Source organism: Monodon monoceros, unplaced genomic scaffold (assembly GCF_005190385.1).
Source record: "Monodon monoceros isolate NGI ecotype Baffin Bay Population unplaced genomic scaffold, NGI_Narwhal_1 Super_Scaffold_2, whole genome shotgun sequence".
Classification (NCBI taxonomy): Eukaryota; Metazoa; Chordata; class Mammalia; order Artiodactyla; family Monodontidae; genus Monodon; species Monodon monoceros.
In genome coordinates, this window is record NW_021703776.1 from 14,164,483 (window position 1) to 14,189,109 (window position 24,627).

The following is a 24,627-nucleotide window of genomic DNA, read 5'->3' on the forward strand; positions in this document are numbered from 1 at the left end:
AGTTGGAATAATAATTTTATACTGTAGAGAATGACATTAAGAAATTGAAGGGAAAATTCTCAACGTTGTGGAATTTTCAGTCTTTTTTCTGCATACGCACATGCACAATACACAATTCAAGTCTGAATTACTGAAATGGTAATTTTCAGAGGAATTTGGAACGAACTTTAGATTCAGTGAAATGCGAGCAGTGCTATAAGAAGTTATTTCTCATTTAAAACTTACTTGTGATTCACATAGAGTAATGATGTTAAGTAAATTTTATTATGCAATAGGTTTTGTGCAGAGCTACTGTGTGGCATATTATAGGTGAAAAATTTCTTTCCAGAGGCTTTTGCTTGATTCAGGCAGAATTTTATACGAAATTCAATATGGTCATTACCGAATGCTTTATGAACCTTAATACTCATGGGGCAAATTAAGAATTTTAATAATTGGAAAAGAATAAAGTTATTTAAGTTAGCCTCCAGTTTATCTGGCTAAATTGAACTCATGAATTTAAGCCATTATTATATAATTTGAATTTTCTGTCACTCTTATAATATCTAAACATTTCTTCTGGGATGCTTATTTTATTTTTTAAAATGTTTATTATTCCCCTTGGGCTAGATGAATGCAGTGTATAGATTGGAGCCCGAATATTTCCTTCTCTTTCTTGTACTTTTCTTGAAAGAAAAGACAATGACTTAATTGTGGGCTTAATTTGACGTGCTTTATTTCGTAAGTATTTGGGAAAAGAATGCCTTTCCACCCTACTCTTTTGTTGTTTCCAGGTACTCTGGGCAATCGGGGTAACTCAAAACCATCAGTTACTGTGGTTGGCTCTGTATTACTTCCTGAGGGGAAAGCATCCCTCTGGGTGAGATGTGAGCCCTGCCTGCGCTAAGTGCTTCTTGCACTTTTCCAGGGAAGGGGCAGGAGCAGTAGTAGAGCAGAGTCTTAAAGCAGACATCTGAAAACAGGAGACATCTGTGAAGTTCTGTTTCATCTCTATGCAGCTTTTCATTTTACATCCTAACAGGTGGCTTAGTGGTGGTAAAATAATGGTTTCTCCATTTGTCCCCCTCCAATCTCAATAAATTGATATTCCAGCGAGATGTTTTAGGTTTATTTTGTGGCTGTAAGTGTGCTAGACAAATCATTAAGTACCTCTAAGGTCTACACTTACCTATTTTGAAAAACGTGGCCTTAGGGGAGTCAAACCCTCCTAATTACCCCTTTCAGGGCTGTAGGCTTTAGATCGGTCTGGATCTAGATCTGTCTGGGTAAATCACATGTCTGATTTCACATATTATTCTCTCTAAATTATCTGCCGTCTGTTGGGACAAATGATTGTGGCCTGCTGTCCTCTCTCAGTACCATTCTACCTCTTTTCAATCACTTGGCCACCACTCAGGCTCCCATTTGCTAAATCACCCACTTTGTCCGTCATCTTTCCAATTTGATTTCCTTTCTGAAATGTTTCTGTAAGTGCCTTTAATGCTCTTCTGCTCAGTAACTCCACCGGCTTGTTGTTAGATTTCAGGCTACTCTGTCTTTCTGCATTTCTACTCTTGATGGTGAACCATTGTATTAGGCTGTTTAGGGTAGATCATGCTGTGGGAGCAATACCTTGGTGGCTTTTAAGAACAGGTTTGTTTCTCGCTCCTGAAAATGTGCACGATAGCTGCCCATTTCATCTTCCCTTCACTGTGAGATCCAGGCTGGAGAAGCAACCCCTATCTGGAACATTATGGGGTGCATGGTAGAGGGAAAGGAAATGGTCGGAGTGTGTGACGGCTCTTACATCTTCTGCTCAGAAGTAGCACATGGCTCTTCCACTCACATTTCATTAGCCAAGTCCCACAACCAAGCTTGATGTTGATGGGGCAGGAAGTATAATCCTCCCCCCAAAACAGATCTGGTAGGGAGATGCAGTGTAGATGTGACAATAATAAAATCTCCCCAAACAATGTCTTTTCAGCTTTTTATATACTCAGAATCTTACACAGTATCTGTCCCAAAATAGATCATCAATAGGGGAAAGACTGACTTCCTTTTTCCCCAAATTCTTTTCCTGTTCGTGTTGGAGACCTTGGCCTGATTCTACCTGTTTCTTCTCTGGATCCTTCATATCTTCTACCTGTGCCCAAGTGTTTATCATTAGCGTTTTTCTTCATTCTCCTTATTCTTTGCCTACAGTTTTACACTATACTTTGATGTTTTGGAAATCCACTATGGTTAGTTTTATTTTAATCCAGCTTGTAGTAGTTTGCTTTCACACTGCATTTCTGAATGGCTCAGCAAGGCAAAGGAAACTTAGTTTTGATTTTAAGCCACGCCGAGCCACAAGAAAGGGAGTCAGTTGTTTAGAACTCTGATGATTTCTGTTTTGCCATTCTGTATAGCACCATTCTGGTTGAAGCCAACAAATGAATTAACCCTAAGCTTTCATCTGGTGGTACCTGGATTTACAGAGTTGCAAAAAAAAGCCTGAGCTTAAGGCAGGTAAAGAAAACCTCACCTGAGCTTTACATAGACTTTATAGAAATAATGTCACTATACCTGCACTATAAGATATAGGAAAATATTCTCTTCCAGAATTTATTTTGGAGTCCAGCATAGTCTTAAACACTTCTTTTCAAAGTTTGTTTGTATTTTTTTTAATATTTATTTTTATTTATTTGGCTGTGCCGGGTCTTAGTTGAGGCATTTGGGATCTGTAGTTGTGGCATGCAGACTCTTTAGTTGCAGCATGTGGGATCTAGGTCCCTGGCGAGGGATCGAACCTGGGCCCCCTGCATTGGGAGCGCAGAGCCTTAGCCACTGGACCACCAGGGAAGCCCCCAGAGTTTATTTGTATTAATCACTATCTAATTTTAAATGTGCTGGGCATTTTGGCTTTGCATTGTGTTTGGATGGTGTTTCAGAGTTAAGTATAATCTGCTTTGCAATGCCATTTTTCGTATAGATATTTTAGTTCCTCTACTAGATTATAATTTATTGAAAGACTTTTTTTTAACAGTTTAGTTTTCTTTTTTTTTAAATTAATTTATTTGTTTTTGGCTGCATCGGGTCTTAGTTGGGGCATGCGGGATCTTTCATTGTGGCGTGCAGGCTTCTCTCTAGTTGTGGCCTGAAGGTTTTCCCTTCTCTAGTTGTGGCACACACGCTCCAGGGCACGTGCGCTCTGTAGTTGTGGCGTGCAGTCTCCAGGGCATGTGGGCTCTGTAGTTTGTGGCACGCAGGCTCTCTAGTTGAGGCGCGCAAGCTCAGTAGTTGTGGCGTGCAGGCTTAGTTGCCCCGCAGCACGTGAGATCTTAGTTCCCTGACCAGGGATCGAGCCTGCATTCCCTGCGTTACAGGGTGGATTCTTTACCACTGGACCACCAGGGAAGTCCCTGAAGGAACATAAGTTTTTTTGCCTTCATCCCCTCTCCCTTTTTGGTAAATACTAACAAATGCTCGTTGAATTGAATGTGACTATTATAGTTGCTATATTAGTGGGTGTATTCTTAACTATCAAGTTATAGTTATAAAACAGTTGCTATAGTATTAATCTTCAAGGTGGAGTCATTCTGTATGCTAGCTGTCTTCACTTTTGTTAAATGATCATGCAATTAAAATTCATATATTTTTAATGTGTTCAGTTCCAGTATCATAGGCAACACTGTAGGTGCCCAGCTGTATGCCCCTAGCACCTACCTTTTCTGAGCCCACTAGACTGACTTACAGCTTCCAGCATCAGAGCTCTTTGCCCGAGGGCTTTCTGTGGTTCCTGAGACCTATCTGCCCCTACATGGACATAATGGAGAATTAATGTCCCCCAGAAGCAGCCCTCAGCCAATGATTGGCAGGAGTTGATGCATAAATGCCCCAGCTCCCTTGCCCCTCGGTTAGGATGTCTATAGGGTGTTTGAGTCTGTCTCCCAGAGTTCCCCAGCGGGGTTAAGGTGGGGCTGCCCACTGCAGAAGCTTGCTTGCTAATGCACCCTGCATTGGCTCTCTTTCCTTAACTGCTTCACTTCTCCACGCTACCATCAACATTTCCTGGGGTAACTCCGGACTAAAATCTAATCCTACTCTCAGAGTCTTAGAGTTTCTAAGTGCAATCCAAACCAAAACAAATGTTCATGGGCCAACATTTACAATTGAACAATTTCTCTAATTTGGTGATGTCCAATAGAAACACAATGCAAACCACATTCATAATTTAAAATTTTCTAATGTATTTTAAAAAGTGAAAGATGCTGTACACCTGAAACTAACAGTATTATAAATCAACTATACTTTAATTTTTGTTTTTTTTCGGTACACGGGCCTCTCACTGTTGTGGCCTCTCCCGTTGCGGAGCACAGGCTCCGGACGCACAGGCTCAGCGGCCATGGCTCACGGGCCCAGCCGCTCCGCGGCATGTGGGATCTTCCCGGACTGGGGCACGAACCCACGTCCCCTGCATCGGCAGGCAGACTCTCAACCACCGCGCCACCAGGGAAGCCCTATACTTTAATTTTTAAAAAATGAAAAGAAAGAGATGAAATGAGTCAATATAGTTTATCTAACTCAGTATATCCAAAATATTGTATTAATATACAGTCAGTGTAGAATATATTAATGAGATATATATGTTTTTGGGCACTAAATCTCTTTCCACTTGGGGCTAGTAGCTACCATATTAAACAGTGAACAGTGGTGATCAGTTTCCAACCATTGTAACCTACATGTCAAAATTTAGAGACTTAGTAGCTCTTGAATGTATTGAACTGCTGTATGGTGGGTCACAGTTTCTAAGCAAAGTCTTACTTGCCTTCTCCTTTTCTTTTCTTTCTTTAAAAATATTTATTTATTTATTTTTGGCTGTGCCGGGTCTTAGTTGCGGCATGCATGCGGGATCTAGTTACCCGACCAGAGATCAAACCCGGGCCCCCTACATTGGGAGTGTGGAGTCTAACCCACTGGATCACCAGGGAAGTCCCTCTCCTTTTCCTTTTTAGGCTGAGTAAAATCTTTGTAAATATCTAGAGTGATGGGCATCTTGTTTAGTCTGTGTCCACATATTTATGTTCTTTCAAGAAAGAGCTCCTGGCGAAAATAACTCGAGACTTATTGCTTTGTACATGTTTGCATGCAAGATACAGACAAGATGCTTAGCATCTCTGTGTTTGTGTGTTTTCAGGCAGAGGGTACCAGACTTCAGCGAGAACTCCGAGGATATTTAGCAGCTATCAAAGGTAACGTGTATGAGTTGTTTACTGCATGTTACCAAGCATGGGTTGTTCTTGGAATTCAAGAGTAACAAGATTGAGTGTTAATTATACAGCCATTTGGCTTTCTGGCAGGATGGGTACTCGAGCACAGGTGTTCCTTTCCACCCACTCCCCAATTCCCATTGAAATGATAATCAGAATATACAAGGAACAAATGTGTCTGCCCTTATGCTGGAAACTAGGAATAAGTGCCTCCCACGTCCTACAGCTTTCTAGGAAGAGTTGTTAGATAGAGTGAGCTTGAGACCTTGCAGCTGATTTCATCCCAGGGGAGAGGATGTCCCAAGAGCTGGATGCTCACAGACTTACACACAAGCCTTCTAGCTGGAGGGGGCGAGGGATGGTAGCAGGGTTAGCAGGAAGCATGGTCCTGGACTGCCTGTGACTTGTGGGGACCAGCTGCACCTGCAGCCCTGCCACTGTAGGGGGACAGAGAGGCTCTGGCATTGGTTTCTAGTCTCGGGATATTCAAGGCAAAGAAATGAGGCTGGTGACGGAGGGCAGGGAGAGTGATCGGGGTGTGTGCTCCATCTCTGCCGGCCGGCCGCTGTCCAGCCCCCTGCACTGAGTCCGATCCAAGTACAACCACGGATGTGATGGATGATAAGGCAGATTTTGAGATTAGTGGGGAGAGATTTGTGGGGTGGGACTAGTATTTTATTTTATTTTTTTAAAATTGGTATTGATATATAGTTGATTTACAATGTGTTAGTTTCAGGGGTACAGCAAAGCGATATATATATAAATATATATATACTTTATATATATAATATATATAAATATACTTTTTTTAGATTCTTTTCCATTATAGGTTATTATAAGATATTGAGTATAGTTCCCTGTGCTCTACAGTAGGTCCTATTTTATATTTAGTAGTGTGTGTATTTTAATCCCAAACTCCTAATTTATCCCTCCCCGACCCTTTTCCCCTTTGGTAACCATAAGTTTGTTTTCTATGTCTATGAGTCTATTTCTGTTTTGTAAATAAATTCATTGGTATCATTTTATAAGTGATACCATATGAAATTCTCTGTCTGACTTACTTCACTTAGTATGATAATCTCTAAGTCCATCCATGTTGCTGCAAATGGTATTATTTCATTCTTTTTTGTGGCTGAGTAATATTCCATTGTGTGACTCTTTGAGGGTATACTTTGATCATTTCAGACATCATCTTTTCATTTTTTATTTTATTTTGTAGAGCAGAGAAAGGTTTATTGCAAGGGCCAAGCAAGGAGAACAGGCATCTTGTGCTCAAAAACCTCAAACTCCTCAGCCATCTTCTTTTATTTTGTCCTTTTCTCTCATTGTTGAACCCAGAACTGACTGTCTTAAATTCAGCAAGCATGTGGGTGAGTCTAGAGTGTTGCAGCTTTCAGTTTAACAAAAAAATTTCCCTCTTTGATTCATTGGCATTAAGTTTATGTGTCTTTTATTTTTAATGGCAGCGCTATGGTTTTTCTCTCCTCTCCTTCTATCCAGCCCCTTTTCATATCCCCTAGTGACAAAGACCAGGACACCACCTCGGTCAGGTCTCACCTTCCAGCTGTGAGGGAGAGTCTGGTGCCAAAGAGGCGCTTCTCCAAGTCACCAGCCAAAGACTCCACCTTGTTTTGTCCCCAGCCCTGAGCTGTCTCCACGGCAATCCACACTTTACCCTCCGTGTTTTGAAGGAGGGGCAGAGGGAGTCTGGAAAAGACTTCATGATACTTTGTATCACCATGTTGCACTGGGAAACTTTTTATATTTCCTATTATTAATAACCATATTTCTGTAACATACCAAATTGTACCTTAACGAAAATTCTGAAAATACCCATAGACTTAAGAACGCTAAGCTTTCTGAGAGTTCTGACTTAAAACTGTATGTATAAGCTTTTAGTAATATTGGAAAAAGAACAACTTCTTGTTTCTTTTGAAAATTTTTAGGCCACTTAAAGCCCTTTCAGTGATGCCTGAAAATCCTATAGATTTTGCTTCTATCTGCTTCCCCCCCGCCAAATGCTTTATTTCTAATATTTAAAGTCATTTGGTATTAGTTGTTTTAGAACTCTTTAGTTTTATAGTAAGTATTCTAGGTGTCCCATACATTTACGGTTTCATGCCATTTAGCAAGTGACAGCACACATAATAGGACATATTATTATTGGTGCTTTTAGACTAGAACACCTTGTTGATTTTTTCAAGACCCAGAATGTATCTTTATCCTAAAAATACTAGAAAATGCACACTGTGATCAGAATCAGGACTACAGGTGCAAAGAGCAATTGTGCCTGCCCAGGTTTTCCTTAAACAATTAGCAAGTATTCAAGATTTTTCCTCTCACTTTGAAAAGTAGGGAAAGGAGGAAGAGACTCCTCACCTGCCTCTCTCTAACAGGAGTTGTTTTTCTCCAATGCTAGGCATGCAAGAGGCTTCCATGAAGCTCACCGAGTCGCTGCATGAAGTCTATGAGCCCGACTGGTATGGGCGCGAAGACGTGAAAATGGTTGGCGAGGTGAGAGCTGGTCACAGCACGTGAGAGGCCCCAGGGTGACTTCTGTGAGGTTCCCACCATGTCCTGCTCACTCAGCCTATCCCCTGACCCCCTCTCACCACTTCATGGCCCTAATCATGAAGGGGCACCGTGTACCCAGAAGGCACTGTGCAGTTCCACCATCCAGATCAACCCAAACTTGCAGTGAGGAGTGAACATGACAATAAAGCCACTTGAGTAGAAAGCTGTGGCTTAAAGATTGGTTTTGTTCAACATAAGAATAGCACTTGTCTGTCCTTTACTACACTTCTTAGCCCATTCCAGTAGGAGAACTGGCTCATGGCCTGATTTTATGTACTGCACCTTCTTCCCCATCCCTCCCTGAAAGCAGGCACGGGATCTGGGAAGAGCATCCCATTCACTTTACCACCAGATGGTCCATTTGCTGGTCTGCAGGGCCGAGGACAGGGCCTGCTAATAGGAATTTAACTAACGAAAGGCTTCGTCCTTAGACATGTCTTAACACCTGAAATGCACCATCTAGCTCAGGGCTGTCTGGCTCTGGGAAGTGAGAAAGTGGTCACTGTTGCTTTGAAGAAGGCGGAATGGGATGTGACATCAGATGAGTTCTTTAATCTTCTTGGGCTTTAGTTTCCTTATCGGCGAAGTGAGAATAATAATTGTATCTCCTAAAAACACACTTAAAGTCGAGTGTATTCACATCCTCGACCTAGTGCACAGTGTGTGTGATTATTACTGACTTTAGGAAGCCTGCAGTCGGGTTTTCTCACGTCTAAGCTCTTTGTTAAAACAGAATGGTTGGTCATCATGCCCACTTCATGGGAGCTCGTTGCTTCTCACGAGGCACAGGAGAGTTAAGACATGGCCGCCACAACTCAGGGAAGGCTCTGGTACATGACATACTGATCATCTACGCAGCCTTTGGAAAGATGGATTAACATCTTTCCTGGGCTGCTTCACCAAAATTCTGACATCCCCACAGTTATGACTATGATAGAAACTGAGATCTATTTATGAAGAAAGCTCATTGTGAGCTCCGTTACCTCTTTCGAAAACTTTCAGTATGTGAATTAGGCAAAACTAGCCTCCACACACCATTTTCCAATGCAGTTTTGAGGAATGGCATCTTCTCACATTTCTTAAATATAAAGACACTGTGTTTCAACAGCGTGTTGTTAAAGGCTTAACTCATTTTGTAAATTTCCAATTAGAGGTGTATAATTAAAAATTCATTGTGAAAAGAATAATTTTTAAGGGAATGGTTAGAAACTTGTGTGAATGGCTTTTCAGAACACCACGTTGCAATTCTGTGTGTGGCAAATGCCAGTGTTGACCTTGATTCCTAAGGAGACAGCTGCTGTCCTACCTTGATCCTTGTGGCTGCCAGGATTTGGGGAATCTTTCAATGGTGAAGCACCTGACACTGCATGTCCAGGGCGTCTGCTCAGATCATAAGATAAGCCTCTTTGTACGGTGGACTTAAATTTTTTTGTTTGCATAAAATTCTTTTATTTTAATTAATTAATTTATTTATTCGGTTGCGCCGGGTCTTAGATACAGCAGGCGGGCTCCTTAGTTGCAGCACATGGGCTCCTTAGTTGTGACATGCGAACTCTTAGTCGTGGCTTGCATGTGAGATCTAGTTCCCCGACCTGGGATCGAACCCGGGCGCCCTGCATTGGGAGCACGGAGTCTTATCCACTGCACCACCAGGGAAGTCCCTGTTTGCATAAAATTCTTAATAAGGATCTATGACAATTAGAATTGGGTTTTAACATGTGAAAAAGGGAAGCAAATCAACCATTAAAAAGTGGTTTTCAACAAGAGAGAAGCTTCTCTCCCATAACCGACCTTGGAGGTTGGCAGCCCAGGTGTGGTATGGGGGACCCACGAGCATCAGGCACCTGTCTCTGCATCCCTGCTGCCACCTCCACGTTCAAGATGACTCTGAGCTCTGGCTATCAGCTCTCATTTTTGTCTTCCAGTCAGCAAGAAGGAGGAGGCTTGGAGGACAAGCCTCCTTTTAGGGCCACTTCCTGAAAGTCCATCCCATTGGCAGAATTTAGTCTCATGGCTACACTTGGCTGCAGTGGAGGCTGGGAAGTATGGTCTGTATCCTAGGCAGCCGTGTGCCCGGCTAAAACTGGACATTCTATTGCTAAGAAAAAAGGAAGGGTAGACATTGTCAGGAGACGCCAGATGTAGTAATGGGAGGAATATGGAATGACGTTCTTGCGCACATGCCTGGGATTCTGTGAAGCAAGTTTATGTTGTCAACTCACATACTTGGAGAAATTGAAACTCAGGAACGTTCAGTTTTCCAAAGTCACACAGCTAGGATATGAACTCTGTTCTGGTGAGGCAGCCTGGTGTCATCGACAGATCATGGGCTTCAAATTCAAGGGTTGAAACCAGAGTCTGTCATATACCAGCTGCATGACCTTAGCCAAACTATGTAACATCTCTGGATTTCAGCATCATCTTCTGTATAATGGCAACAATGAGACTTTCTTCATAAGGCTCTTGTGAGAATTAAATCACACACACACACATACACCCAGAGACACATACAGCTTTTAACCCAATGCCTTGACAGTAATAGGAGTAACAATAATAATAATATCTAATACTCATTGTGTTTATGACAACTGATATTCCATCAATGGTAAGGCCATTCCCAGTATGACTAAATTTTCTGCTTTCCATGTGGAGGCTTCAGCTGTGGCTTGTTGTTTGTCTGGAGTGGTTTCTAATTTCATGGATTGCTTCAGAAGCAAACTGTCTTGGTGGAATTCTTCACAGACTCCTAGCCCCAAAGTCCATTTATAGGAATCGGGGGACCTTTTGAAGTTTCTACATTCTTTAGTAATTTGGAATCAGAAACACATTTTTACATGAGCTGAGCCCTTAGGTAGCCTATATTATAAATTAGAACTGGTAGCCAGATTACTGTATTCTTAAATAATCCACACTTTTCTAGCATTTACTAGCCAGGGAAGTAGAACTTATTTAATTTTATAGTTTCAGGTTTTTTAGAAGTTGGTGAAAGTTATCCAATTAAAATAATTCTGCAGTTGTCTCTTTATTTCTCTTTTTCTTTCAGAAATGTGATGTGCTGTGGGAAGACTTCCATCAAAAACTAGTGGATGGGTCCTTGCTGACACTGGACACCTATCTGGGCCAATTTCCTGACATAAAGGTATTTTATTCTGTGTCTATAAAGGGAAGAATTGAATGGTCCCATGTTCTTATTAAAACATGGGCAAGAGATAAGTAGAATTAAAAGTCCTCAAGCTGACATCAAAAACAGTTGGTAACTTTTCATTTATTTAAGCATGAGATTTTTGTCCTGTTCCTAACAGTTTAAAATGAAATATAGTTCCAGAAATCACATTTCCCCCTTTAATGAACTGCTTCAGCTTTTATTTCTCTACAGAAGTCTTTTTAATCCTATAGATATAAAATCATAAATCAGAGATACCAAAAAATTCCAGTCTTCTTTATGTTCAAACCTTTTGGTTATATGGCATTTGGCAAGAATTTCCATTAGAATAAACAAAGGTCATGAGGAAACTCCACGGCATATGGGATCTTCCCAGACCAGGGCTCGAACCCGTGCCCCCTGCATTGGCAGGCGGATCCTTAACCATTGCGCCACCAGGGAAGTCCTTTTATTCTGTTTAAGCAGTTCTTTTCCTGTGGTCCATGGTGTCCATGGTTGAGGTCACACCCAATGATGATCCTCCAGTTACTGAAACATCTTACATGAGAGATTTGGAATCATGTTATCTAGCTGGATTCCCTGAAGATAAATGAAATATGGTTTTACCTGCATCGTGGAAAGAGCCTGCATAATCTCTCTCTCTGTTTCTCTGAAGTCACATTTCGAATATTAGAGCATACACATAGGGTTTCAACCAAGATAGACAATTGTGAAACCATTTCATATGGTGAACAGTGAAGGAAATAGCAGTGTTTAACTTGGAAAGGAAACAATCTGGGGTTGGAGAGCAGTTGGGATAGCTGTTCCTAATAGTTGAAAGACTTTTCTTCTGTGAACATACACAGATGTTGTGCCTTTTACGCAATGGACGGAAGTTAGATGTGAATACAGACTCTGTCACTTCGTAAAGTGAGTGCTGAGAGATTATGTAGTGAATGGGTTATTGATGAAAAGGAGGATTAATGATTAAAAATACAGTGGAGCATTTTCAAAGCCTGGAACACAGTTGACTTCCTTGGCTCATTAACATCAACAGGGTGTGCATGGTTAGGCAAATTTCCAAATATTTACTGCAGCCCATCAGCAAGGGCTGTGCAGTACCATTCATGAGGGAATGGTGTTTGACTTTTCCAGCTGTGATTGGCAGGGCACCTGGTGTTACAGTTTCTGTTATGCAGCACTGATATCTAAAATCAATGTTGTAATAAGAGCCAGCTTGTCCCCAACCTACACAGGCTTACAGCTGTTAGCAGTTATTGTAAAATGAAGTTTAGATTTTATCTTTGCAGCTGTGCATGAGCCATTAAGCGCATATTTACAGCAGTGGGCCAAAATGAATTCCAAATTGGGGTTATTGTTGAAATTTTTTAAAAATTTAGTAAATTATTTTCTTTACTGCATACGGTCAATGAATAGTGGGGAATCTGAAGAACTTTTAATTGAACCATTTAATTGAGACTTCCCTTGTGGTCCGGTGGTAAAGAATCCACCTCCCAATGCAGGGAACACAAGTTCAATCCCTGGTCAGGGAGCTAAGATCCCACAGCTCCAGAGCCATGTGCCCGAGCACCACAACTAGAGAGAGAAAACCCACATGCCACAACTAGAGAGAAGCCCAAGCTCTGCAACTAAGACCCGACACAGCCAAAAATAATAAAAATAAATAAATAACTAAAATAAGTAAATATTTAAAAGCCATTTAATTAAACTATTTACGATTAAGCTAGTAAATTTATTTAATAAAATTTACTACTGGATGATTAAATAAGAATTGTATCATTTTCCATGTGAAAGCTATAGTGTATTAACTCTACCCTTTCTTAGGAGATGTGGTTCTTTTTTCAGGTTTCCCAAATATCAGGTAGGTAAGGCAATAAGATTGATATGTTTTGCCAACACAAAAATATATGCATCAAAATAAGTGATGGCCTTCAAAATGTCACTTCTACCATGGTAAGCTGTACTCCGTAATTAACTTGTCAGTTACACAAGAAAATGACTCACATTATTTACTTCACTTCTTGTTTTTGAACAAAAAATAAGATGATCCAGTGCACTGTTCCCAGGCTTGGAAGTAATTGAATTTTGCCTCTTTTCGAAAATCAAGTTTATCTTCAAAGCATCAAGATTTGCTTTTTTGGAAGATACTAAAGGACAACCTCCCCACCCCCGACCAAGTCCACAAAGCAGAGCTTTGTAAAAGTTTCCACAGAGTTACACAAGGCCACTACCTCAAGGGGCGGTGCTCCTTGGAAGGTAACAGATGTCTGCCGAAAGTAATGAGCTTTGTCACCTTGTTAGCACCCTTCTCTCTACTCTGCTGGGCTAATTCATCGCATATTTTGAGTGAACGTGGTATGTCAGCCATCCTTCCACTGACGCCAGTCAGAAGTGGTCGGTGCAGAGGATAAAGTGAAAGGGATTGGAAGCAGCTAAATGAGTGTAACTGCCCCGCCCCACCTGTCATCACCCCTGAAGGGGATGTAGAGGAGTGGCACAGAGTGACAGATGGTAGCTGGATGACAGAGTCTGTCAGAGACACCTGAACAGTGCTAGAAAGAGTACTAACCAAGCATCAGGGGCAGGGACTGAGTGAGACAGGTGAGGGCACGAGGGTTCAAAGTCTTACATGGACTGCTGACCCTGCACTAACATTACCCCAAGAGTGAGAGCCTCCTTAAACATTGTGCCCTAGGTGTCTCACTGGAGTCACCCTACTCTTGGCACTGGTCCCGGGGCTGATACCTAATTCATCTTTCGCCACAGACTTTCTGAGTAATTCTGGACAAGTTAGAGGTTAATCTCATGCAACTGCAAATTCCCTACCTGTAAAATGGGAAAATCCCTGAAACACCCATACTGGGCATTGCTGTGAGGACCCAGAGGACTATGTTTTGTAAACGATAAACATTTATATTATTGTTGTTTTTCTTCTTCCTACCCTATGAAATTTAAAGTTTGGGTTGTTTTTGGTTTTTTTTTTTTTTTTTCTTTTCCTACTGAAAGCGCAGGTTTATTCCAGCTTCATCAAGGACGCTAGGACTGGTGGCAAGGCTTTCCTGGCCTCTCACACAGTTGAATTTATAAGAAACAAGTGCAAATCAACCAACCAATGTTTTATGGAAGCTTTTCTACTATCCCAAAGGCATGCTTAAAAAATACACTATGAAATTTAAAGTTTTTTAAGGGTCCTCTTCTGCAGTTCTCAGTATTAGACTAGCCGGGCACAACTAGACCACTGGGGATTTTTTTTAAAAATGACAGATGCCTGGACTTTGCCTCAGACTAACTAAATCAGAATCTCTTAGTCTGGGGCTCAGGAATCAGTATATTTTACACTACTTGCTTATTAGTCGTCCCTCTTTAACTTAATTTTTAGTGGTTGCCCTACAGTTTGCAATGTACATCTTTAACTTCAGGTAACGTTGCAGCACTTTATGTACAGTCTAAGAACCTTATAGCAGTGTATTTCCAGCTCCTCCCTCCATTCCCTGTGCTCTTATTGTCATATATTTTCCCTATACATAGGTTATAAAGCCCACGATCTATTGTTTCTGCTTTTCTCTAGTTCAGTGACCTTTTCAAGCAATTCAAAGTAAAAAACCAAAATCTTGTCTATTTACCTTAATTTTTACCATTTCTGGTACTCATTTCTTTGTACAGCTCCTGTTGGTATTAAAATTCGTATATGGCAATGAGTTCCCCCAGCTTTTGTTTGTCTTTTAAAAAAACGTGTATTTCACCTTTACTTTTGGAAGGTATTTTCACTGGGAATCGAATTCTAAAAATCTCTCTTGATTTTTTATTTTTCAGTGCTTAAGAGATGCTACTCCATTGTATTCTGGCTTGCACAGTTTCTGAAGACTAGTCTTCTGTAATTCTTACCTTTGTACTTATTTTTTTTCTTTATTCTTGATTTGAAGCAGTTTGGTTTTGGTGTAGCTGTCTGTGTCTCGTTTGGTATTTATCCCTCTTGGGATTCTATGAATGTCTTGGATGTGCACTTTGATGTCTTCCTTATTTTATAAAATTCTCAGCCATTATCACTTCAGATGTTTCTCTGCCTCTCCCTCTCCTCTCTTTGAGACTCCAGTTAGACTGTTTGATATTATATTGGTCTTGTATGCTTGATTCTGTTTTTTCTTAAACTTTTGCTCACTTTGTGGCAGTTTCTTTAGTGATTTTTAAAAATTAATTAATTTTTATTTTTGGCTTCATTGGGTCTTCATTCCTGGGTGCGGGCTTTCTCTACTTGCGGCGAGCGGGGCTACTCTTCGTTGTGGTGTGTGGTCTTCTCATTGCAGTCACTTCTCTTGTTGTGGAGCACAGGCTCTAGGTGTGCAGGCTTCAGTAGTAGTGGCACGCAGCATCAGTAGTTGTGGCTCGCGGGCTCTAGAGCGCAGGCTCAGTAGTTGTGGCGCACGGGCTTAGTTGCTCCACGGCCTGTGGGATCCTCCCGGACCAGGGCTTGAACACGTGTCCCCTGCATTGGCAGGCGGATTCTTAACCACTGTGCCACCAGGGAAGTCCCTCTCTTTGTGTTTTAATGAGAAATTTTTCTCTTCATTTCATTTATCTTGAACTGTACTGTTTCTTTCCTCAGCTGTTTTAAGTCTAATGAAGAAATTTCTCCTGATAAATTTTATCATTTCCATTTGATTTCCATTTAGCTGAATTTCCATGTATCTGTTGACATTCCCTATCTGTTTATGTATTTTGTCTACCTTTACCAGCTAGATGGTTTAACATATTAGTCATAGTTATTTTAAAATTACTGACTGGGGACTTCTCTGGCGGTCCAGTGGTTATGGCTCTGTACTTCCATTGCAGGGGGCACAGGTTCAATCCCTGGTTGGGGAGCTAAGATCCCGCATGCTGCATGGGTGCAGCCCCCCCCCCCGAATTACTAATACTTCCAACATTTGGGTCATGTCTGGTTCTGTTGCTTGCTCTGTCTTTTCTCATGGGCCGTTTTTCTTTTTTTTAAGGTGTGTGTTTCAGAATTTTTGATTGAATGCCAGACATCGTGTATAGAATAGTGAAGACTGGAGTACTATTTATGCCTGGAAATGGGCATGCCTTTTTGTCAAGCCAGTAGTGGGACAGTTCAAATTACTCTGCTTGCACCTTGAGCTGGACTTGTGTTTTGTTGTTGCTATTGTTACTTTCGGTGCCCTGTCGCTTTCAAATTCCTCTGGAATTGGGCTGCTAATACCTTGCACGTATAGTCTAACATCTATAAAATGTTCAGGCTCTTGGGTTGAAGTCTAGTTTTTGCCTCTACTTTGACCCACATTGGTTGGGCCCTTGGATGCCAGAGAGTTTTTCTCCGTGTTCCTGCCTCCCTCAGATTTCAGGTGTCCTTGTGTGCCAATGTTCCAGAGAGGATCTCTCTCCATACACTTGGCCTTTCTCCAGTGGTAGGCAGCTGTTTCTCGTTATTCAGTGCTGGGCTTGGAGTTGAGGCAAGGCTGTTTTATGTTATACTCTCCTGGCCTGTCTTAGGCAAAGTCGGCCTCGTATCTGTGGTTGAGCTTGAGCAGGAGTTTCCTGACCCTGCCAAAGTGGGATCAGACCTCTTCTTGTTATAGGAATCAGATCTTGGGCCCAAGAGGGTTTTATGTTCCTCCCCTATGGGTTGAGATTTTTTTCTCCCACTCTTCTGTGTGTTACAATTATTTTTGAATATATCTAGGGGCCCAAGGGATTCCTATCCATCACTGGGGCCAGATCGATTTTGCTTCTACCTTTCCCCCAGAATCAGTGGATCTCTGCCTGGTCTCTGTGGACCAGAGGATCTATTGTTTCCTCCTCAAGTGGCTTAAGGCTTTTGCTTTGTAAAGAGAAAAATGTCCAAGAGAATGGGCAGGGCTTTGTCTTTCTACCCCCATAGCCATCAGAGATCATCTCATTCTCACTTGCACTGCAAGGAAGTGTCTTGTCCCCAGACTTTCTCATAGCATCCAATGGAGGCCCAAGGAAAGAGCTTGCCCGTAAGTGCAACTTCCCTTTTTGTCTTGGACACCCAGCTATTCCAAACTGACACATTAGCCCACAATAGACCTTAAACAATGTGTTAAAATTTTAGCTGACTACTTCTTGTCCACTTGTATGGTGGCCACAGCTTTTACTTGCCAAAGGTGAAAGAGTTGGTATGTCTCGTCTCTCCTTGAAGAGACTCATCCCTCTTTGGAATTGAGATTCCTTTATTGCCTTATGACTTCATGTGTGTGATACAATCAAGACAATTTATGCTTTTATAAATTATCCAGATTTTTTTCTTGCTAGTGTGACCGTAACATTGTTTGCAGCTCTCTATATCCTAACTGGAAACAAAAGTCTCTAGAAATCAATATATTTTTAAATCTCCTCAGATGATTTGAATGAACAAAAGGATTGACAAACACTTCTAGGCAGAAGGGTTTCTTAGGAAGTACATCTGATTTATAGAACTACTGTTAGTGTGAGTGCTATGAGAATTATAAAACCAAATCCTAATATAGTCTTGTACTATCTTCAAAATGGAACATTTAAAGATCTAGAATAGAGACTAACAGAGAGTATAAGTTTAGGTGCTTCCCTCAACCAGTTCCGGAATTTCTCTGGTCTTTGATTGCAAATTCAGCCTTCACCTCCTCACGATTGTCCTAATTATTTTCGGAAGGGAGGCCTTTACCTAATGGTTTTCACACAAAGGAGCGGAGGCTGTAGTCTGTTTTCCAGGGATCATTTGTCTAGTGACATTCTGGTTCACCTCGATCTCCGGTCAAGGTCCCCAGCTACTGCGGACAAGGAAGGCATTTCGGCAGTCAAGAAGAGAGTCTGGGACCGCGTCTCTTTCTTAGTGCATATGTTTACCTGTTGGCAGAACCGCATCGCAAAGCGCAGCAGGAAGCTGGTGGACTACGACAGTGCCCGCCACCACCTGGAGGCTTTGCAGAGCTCCAAGAGGAAGGACGAGAGTCGCATCTCTAAGGTAGGGGCCGATCCCACTGTTGTCACCACTCTCTATGTTCTGTGACCTATCGCAACTTTGCTTTTGAAAATGAAATCTTCCCTTTCTAATGGAGACTGGAATCAGGACAGAATTGAAACTGAAGTACAGTGCTTGTGGGCTGCCGTTCATAATTTTCAAGTAACATTAAGGGTTTTCCGGTCATAGTAGAGTTCACACGGGTGACACTGACTCACATTTTCATCATCATAAACGTTCACCCCCAGCAGTACTGCCTGATCAAAGAAAGTAACGCGTCCTTACATTCTTTCTGTGGTTGTGCTCCATACTTGATGCCAGAATGCAGATTCAACTAGGAAATCGAGTGTGAAGTTCTCAGACATAAATTGTGCTTGAGAGTACAGATGTGTACTACAATTGCATGACATTCTTTTTCTTTTAGAAAACCCATTTCCGGAGCTTTTACCATGTATGTCAGTCATTGGCTGACAACTCATGGGAGACACCTGCTGACTTCTCACTTGGCATCCAGTCTTGCCTTCCCCTATCCGCACACACACAGGTGCCTGGATGGCCTTTCTGCAGCACATATCTAGATAGAGTTTCTCCACTGCTTAAGTCTTTTAATGGCTCCCATTGCCTGTAGAAAAAAAATTCTAGATTCCTTACCATGGCCCATGCGACCTTCGCAACTTGGTTCTGACTCACCTCTCCATCCTTGTCAACTTTCAAGTCTTCTTTCCCCTCCTTTCCTCCCTCTACACATGGCCTAAGCTGGAGCCTCTGTGACCTACAATACCAGCTGCTGAGCAGCTGTGATAAGAGCTGCCCTTCACGCGAGGCCCCTGAGGTGCCACGCACCAGGTTCAACACTTCATTTACATCCTCTTTCTTCAATACTCACAACACCTGTGAGGTGGGCATTGCTATGTCCATTTTACGGATTTGAGGTGCACAAAGGTGGAGCAGTCCACATGGTTAGTGAGCTAGCATCCCCAGTCCAGCAAGTCCACCTTTTATGTATTGCAGTCCATTCTCCATCCCCTTTGTTAGCAAACATTTGCTCATTCTTCAAGATTTGATACCAAGTTAAAACATCACCTGCCCTATGGAACCTTCTCTATTCCTTGCACCATCTTCCTTAATAGCATGCTCCATAACAGCTTATAAGCCCTTTCTTGTAGTGTAATTACTTAGACTTACCACTAGACAGGGAATTTCTTGGAGAAGCATCCGTGTCCAGCATCCCGAGCAGAGCAGTGTATGTGACAGGCTGTTAATGCATGTTTGTAGAGTGAATGACTCTGTAAGAGATGCAAGAGCAACCATTGTAATCAATCACGTTTTCCTTTTGAAATAAGATTCAGTATTTCACTTTTTTAAAAATTAATTTATTTATTTTTGGCTGCGTTGGGTCTTCGTTGCTGCATGCGGGCTTTCTCTAGTTGTGGCGAGCAGGAGCTACTCTTTGTTGCAGTGCGTGGGCTTCTCATTGTGGTGGCTTCTCTTGTTGCAGAGCACGGACTTGGGCACTCAGGCTTCAGTAGCTGTGGCACGTGGGCTCAGTAGTTGTGGCTCGTGGGCTCTAGAGCACAGGCTCAGTAGTTGTGGCTCACGGGCTCTACAGCGCAGGCTCAGTAGTTGTGGCGCACGGGCTTAGTTGCTCCGCAGCATGTGGGATCTTCCCGGGCCAGGAATCAAACCTGTGTCCTCTGCATTGGCAGGTGGATTCTTTACCACTGCGCCACCAGGGAAGTCCCCAGTATTTCACTTTTATTGAAAAAAATCTTTTGGATTTTTACCAGATTCTTTCCTTCCCAAAATGTTTCCGGGATGCCATAAAGCTATTCCTATTTTATATTAAGCGATGTTGTGTCTAGAAATGGCTTGTGTCTATGTGATATTTTTTAGTGTAAACATGTTATGTGTCACTTCTAGGCAGAAGAGGAATTTCAGAAAGCACAGAAAGTGTTTGAAGAGTTTAACGTTGACTTACAAGAAGAGTTACCATCATTATGGTCAAGGTAAAGATGTTTCTGTACAGGTTATACAAGTTCGCGAACAGAGAATATTCCTTATCTTGTCTTATTCCGTGTGATGCTTCAGCACTGTGCAGTAGAAGTGTTCAGTAATCTATAATTTCCAATATGGTAGCTACTTGCCACACGTGGCTAGCTGTTGAGCACTTGGAATATGACTAGTGTGACCGGGGAACTGAATTTTAAATTAAAATGATTTCTCTTTAACTCTTTTAAATTTAAATAACCTGATGTAGCTAGCAGCTACTCCACTGGATGGCACAGTTTTAGACCTTGGTATATTTCTCAGGTGGAGACCCAAATCTCAGCTAAGAAGCATTAGGAGAACTGTCCTTAACCTTGAAATTTACGAGGATACTCTTTTAGCTTTTGGAAGAACTTCCTTTATTCCAATAGCTCATCTAGTCTTCTGTCTTTGATACGAAGCCTCTACTTTCAGCCCTTACCTGTTAACCCGAACTTCATTCCTATTTTAGATGTTAACTATTCTTCTTATTTATAGGTATTCTGCATTTCTCATGCCATTAAGTGCAGTTTTCCCACTCAGTGGTTGAACAAGAAGTTGTTGGGTGAAGTGGGGCCTTATATCTCTCAATTCCCATCAGCACCCCCATGCTACCACCCTGAATAAACAGAATTGTGCTTGTCATTGCAACACTGCTTTAAGTCAAATCCTAAATCTTGGCGAGGATATGGAGAAAAGGGAACCCTCGTACACTGTTGGTGAGAATGTAAATTGGTGCGGCCACTATGGAAAACAGTATGGAGGTTCCTCAGAAAACTAAAAATAGAACTACCATATGATCCGGCAATCCCACTCCTGGGTATATCTGAAAAAGATGAAAACTCTAATTGAAAAAGATATATGCGCCCCTCTATTCATAACAGCACTATTCACAATAGCCAAAACATGGAAGCAACATAAATGTCCATTGACAGATGAACGAATAAAGAAGATATGGTACATATATACAGTGGAATACCACTCAGCCATAAAAAAGAACAAAATAATGCCATTTGCGGCAACATGGATGCAACTAGACATGATCATAAGTGAGGTTTAAGTCAGAAAGAGAAAGACAAATCCCATATGATATCACTTATATGTGGAATCTAAAATATGGCACAAGTGAACCTATCTATGACACAGAAACAGACTTATAGGCAGAGTATTCTTCTTGCATTGTAGGGGGCTCTGGGGGAAACAATGACCAGCTCCCAGCGGGGACAGGCTTCCCTCAGGGCAGTGCTGAGGTGCGAGCATCCTGGCTGGCAAGCTGGGACTGCGGTAAGCTGAGCTTTTAATCCTTTCCACCATTTCCGAGAACAAAGAAACATCTTAATAAAGAAATTAAGTTGACCAGGAGGGACCTGAGGATGCCTCAGACAAGTCCTTTGGGGAAATGGTAATGTCTCAGAGTCTCTTGTTTATGGAGAACTTGTGAAATGAAACCTCCCAAGCAGGTGATATCAGAATTCAGAGGCTGATACTCTTTGTGGGTGTATATCTTACTGCTGGTGACGCTAGTTTTTTAGAAGCCAAGGTTATAGTCAGAATGTGCCCTTCCAGTGGAATGAGTGCCAAATTTGTTCATTCATTGGTTTGTTCATTTGCTTATTCATTCATTCATTCATTTACGCATGGACTATTTTTTGTGTGTGTGTGTGTATTTGCGGGCCTCTCACTGTCGTGGCCTCTCCCGTTGCGGAGCACAGGCTCTGGACGCACAGGCTCAGCGGCCATGGCTCACGGGCCTAGCCGCTCCGCGGCATGTGGGATCTTCCCGGACCGGGGCACGAACCCGTGTCCCCTGCATCGGCAGGCGGACTCCCAACCACTGCGCCACCAGGGAAGCCCTATTCATGGACTATTTACTGCATGCCTGTTCTGTCCTGTTCTGCTATATTAGGTGCTGGGCCTATACTCACGAACTAGACCAAGGCAGTCCCTACTTTGAAAGAATCTCTGATTTCATAAATTGGAGAGAATCACTATATGATAAGTTGCATTAAAAATATTGAACTTTTTTCTCAATTAAATACATCTAGTTGATTTAATTTCTCAGTTCTAAAAGGAAGCAATAAACATATTAGAAAATTGTGGATGTTTGTTTAGTCATTCTAAATAAGGTATTTCTCTCTAGTGCCAGTTATTTCTCTAAATAATCATTGATATAAACAAGATACGCTGTGTATCAGGAAACAGAATTTAAAAATAGAAGAAAAGGGATTCTTGTTTTTGCTCAATGTATTCAAAGTTCAATGTGTTTAATAGAAAATCCCTTATAAATAAATAAGAATAAAACGACACCAAGAAATAAGCAAACTAGGAATAGATGACTCACAAAAGGAGAAATTCAAATGGGCGATAAATAAATGAACAAAAAAATGTTAACTCACCTTTCATTAAAGGAACATACATAATTAAATAGTTGGTGAGATGCTAACTCTTTCTCATCATACTTACAAAGGTTTTGTGTGAAGTCACATTCAAAGTTGAGGGATCAGAAGGGGGAGCAGGTCGGCAGTGCCCATCGAAGCTTCTATTTTCCGTGCCTTTCACCCAGCATTTACAGTCAAGAAGCTTATTCAAAGGAACTAGTAAAGCTGGACCCGGAGTTCAAGTCATAGGTCTTCATTAGGGTTTTGTTTATTATAGTGAAAAATCGATGCAAAGAAAACGATACCCACCATCGACTTCAACTTCATCCCACTCCCCCATCTCTATTTAAACCTGACCCTTCTTCAGGGCAGCCTCTTTGTCGTCTCAAGCAGATGTTTTCAGCTGGCACAGGGCTCATCACTCTCCTCTCCTCTTGGTTCCTTCAGCTGTTTCTGGCGTATCTGCTAATTTTTGCTATGTAACCATGTATGGCCTTTTGTGGTACCTTTAACACTCGCGTGCCGTTCTGAAATCTGCTTCTTTCTCTCACCAGTATGAATGGAGCACATGTTTATCAGTCGGCCCTCATGTGCTCCTCCAACTGGATTGTTAGTGTCTGGAGCCACCTTAGCCCACCACGAGGTGTGCAGCCAGAGTTAGATAGTCTCTTTGTCTAGTAATTGAATGAGGAACTACTGCCTGCGTGATTGGGGTCCTAGGCTGCCAGTTCAAGTGCCCCAGGAAGACTCCTTTGCAAACCATGCAAGAGCTGGGTCCCTCTGCACGATGTTGTCAGGACACGTGTAGTCTCTCCTCTCCCATCCAGCCTCTGCCTTAGTTAGCTTCCTCAAATACAGGTCCAAGTCCTCTCCTTCCCCCAGGTCCAACAGGGCCATGGGTTGTAAGTAACTGTTGCCTGCAAATAAATGCGTGCTTCCTGGTCTGGAAGGTCCTCTGTCTCCCCAGGCTGTCACCTCCCAGGCTTCTGATCTGACCCTCCGCGTACTAACTATTTCCCAAACACACTGCGCCAGGATTTTCTTTATTAATGTGTGTGTGTGTGTGTGTACAGACATACACATGATTATGTATATTACAGTTGACTCTTGAACAACGCAGGGTTGCTGACCCTCACACAGTCTAAAGTCCGAGTACTGTTAGCTCTGCCTCAAAAACAAAAGAATTGATAAATGACTCGTCCAAGGGCAGGAAACTGAAACAGTTCAGCTAGAATCAGAACTCAAACCCTAGTTCTTTTGACTCCACATATCACGATCTCTTATTGAACACAAGCTTTCCCCTACACTTAGTTAATTTAAAGATCTGTCAAATGAAAATACAAGTACTATCTTTATTGAAAAAATCCATGTGTAAGTGGATCTGCACAGTTCAAACCTGTGTTGTTCAAGGGTCAACTGTACTTTAAATCAATTAAAAGAAAAAGGTGAATTCAGGGCCAATCACTGTAGGTAAAGAATATTAAGATTGAGCGAAACATTCATATGTCTTTCTCTGTCTGGCTTATTTCACTTAGCATAATACCCTCAAGGTCTGTACGTCTTGTCACAAATGGCAGGATTTCCTTCCTTCTCATGGCTGAATAATGTTTCATTGTATCTATATATCACATCTTCTTTATCCACTCATCCGTTGATGGACACTCGGATTGTTTCTATATCTTGGCTATTGTGAATAACGCTGCAATGAACATGGAAGTGCAGATACCTCTTTGAGATTCTGTCTCCATTCCCTCATGTATATATACCCAGAAGTGGAATTGCTGGATCGTATGATAGTTCTATTTTTAATTTTTTGAGGAATCTCCATACTGTTTCCCATAGCAGCTGCACCAATTTACATTCCCACCAACAGTGCTCAAGGGCTCCGTTTTCTCCACATCCTTGCCAACATTTGTTTTCTCTTGTCATTCTGATGATACCCATTCTAATAGGTGTGAGGTTATATTGCATGGTATCGCTTATATGTGGTATCTTTTTTTAAAAAATGCAAACTCATAGCAACAGTGTAGAAAAGTGGTTGCCAGGTGCTGGTGGTGGGGGAAGTAGGGAGAGGTTGGTAAAAGGTACAAACTTTCAGCTCTAATGAATAAGGACTGAGGACCTAATGTAAAATATGGTGACTGTAGTTGATAACACTGTGTTATATAATTGAAATTTGCTAATAGAACTTAAATGTTCTACAAGAAAAAGATAAATATGTGAGGTGATGGGTGTGTTCATTAACTAGTTGGGGGAATCCTTTCACAATGTATATATCAAGTCACC

The 24,627-nt window shown here is 41.7% G+C and overlaps 1 protein-coding gene across 2 annotated transcripts in view; it reads left to right on the forward strand.

Moving 5' to 3' along the window:
• Positions 1-24,627, forward strand: part of AMPH (amphiphysin) — a 187,154-nt gene that overhangs the window by 98,784 nt on the left and 63,743 nt on the right. Inside the window, exons 3-7 of one of the 2 annotated variants that reach the window (XM_029233264.1) lie at positions 5,156-5,210; positions 7,648-7,742; positions 10,846-10,941; positions 17,834-17,941; positions 19,859-19,944. In XM_029233264.1, coding sequence (XP_029089097.1) covers positions 5,156-5,210; positions 7,648-7,742; positions 10,846-10,941; positions 17,834-17,941; positions 19,859-19,944 — 440 coding nt within the window. The remainder of the gene's footprint in view (positions 1-5,155; positions 5,211-7,647; positions 7,743-10,845; positions 10,942-17,833; positions 17,942-19,858; positions 19,945-24,627) is intronic. The other variant, XM_029233265.1, reaches the window with a different exon arrangement.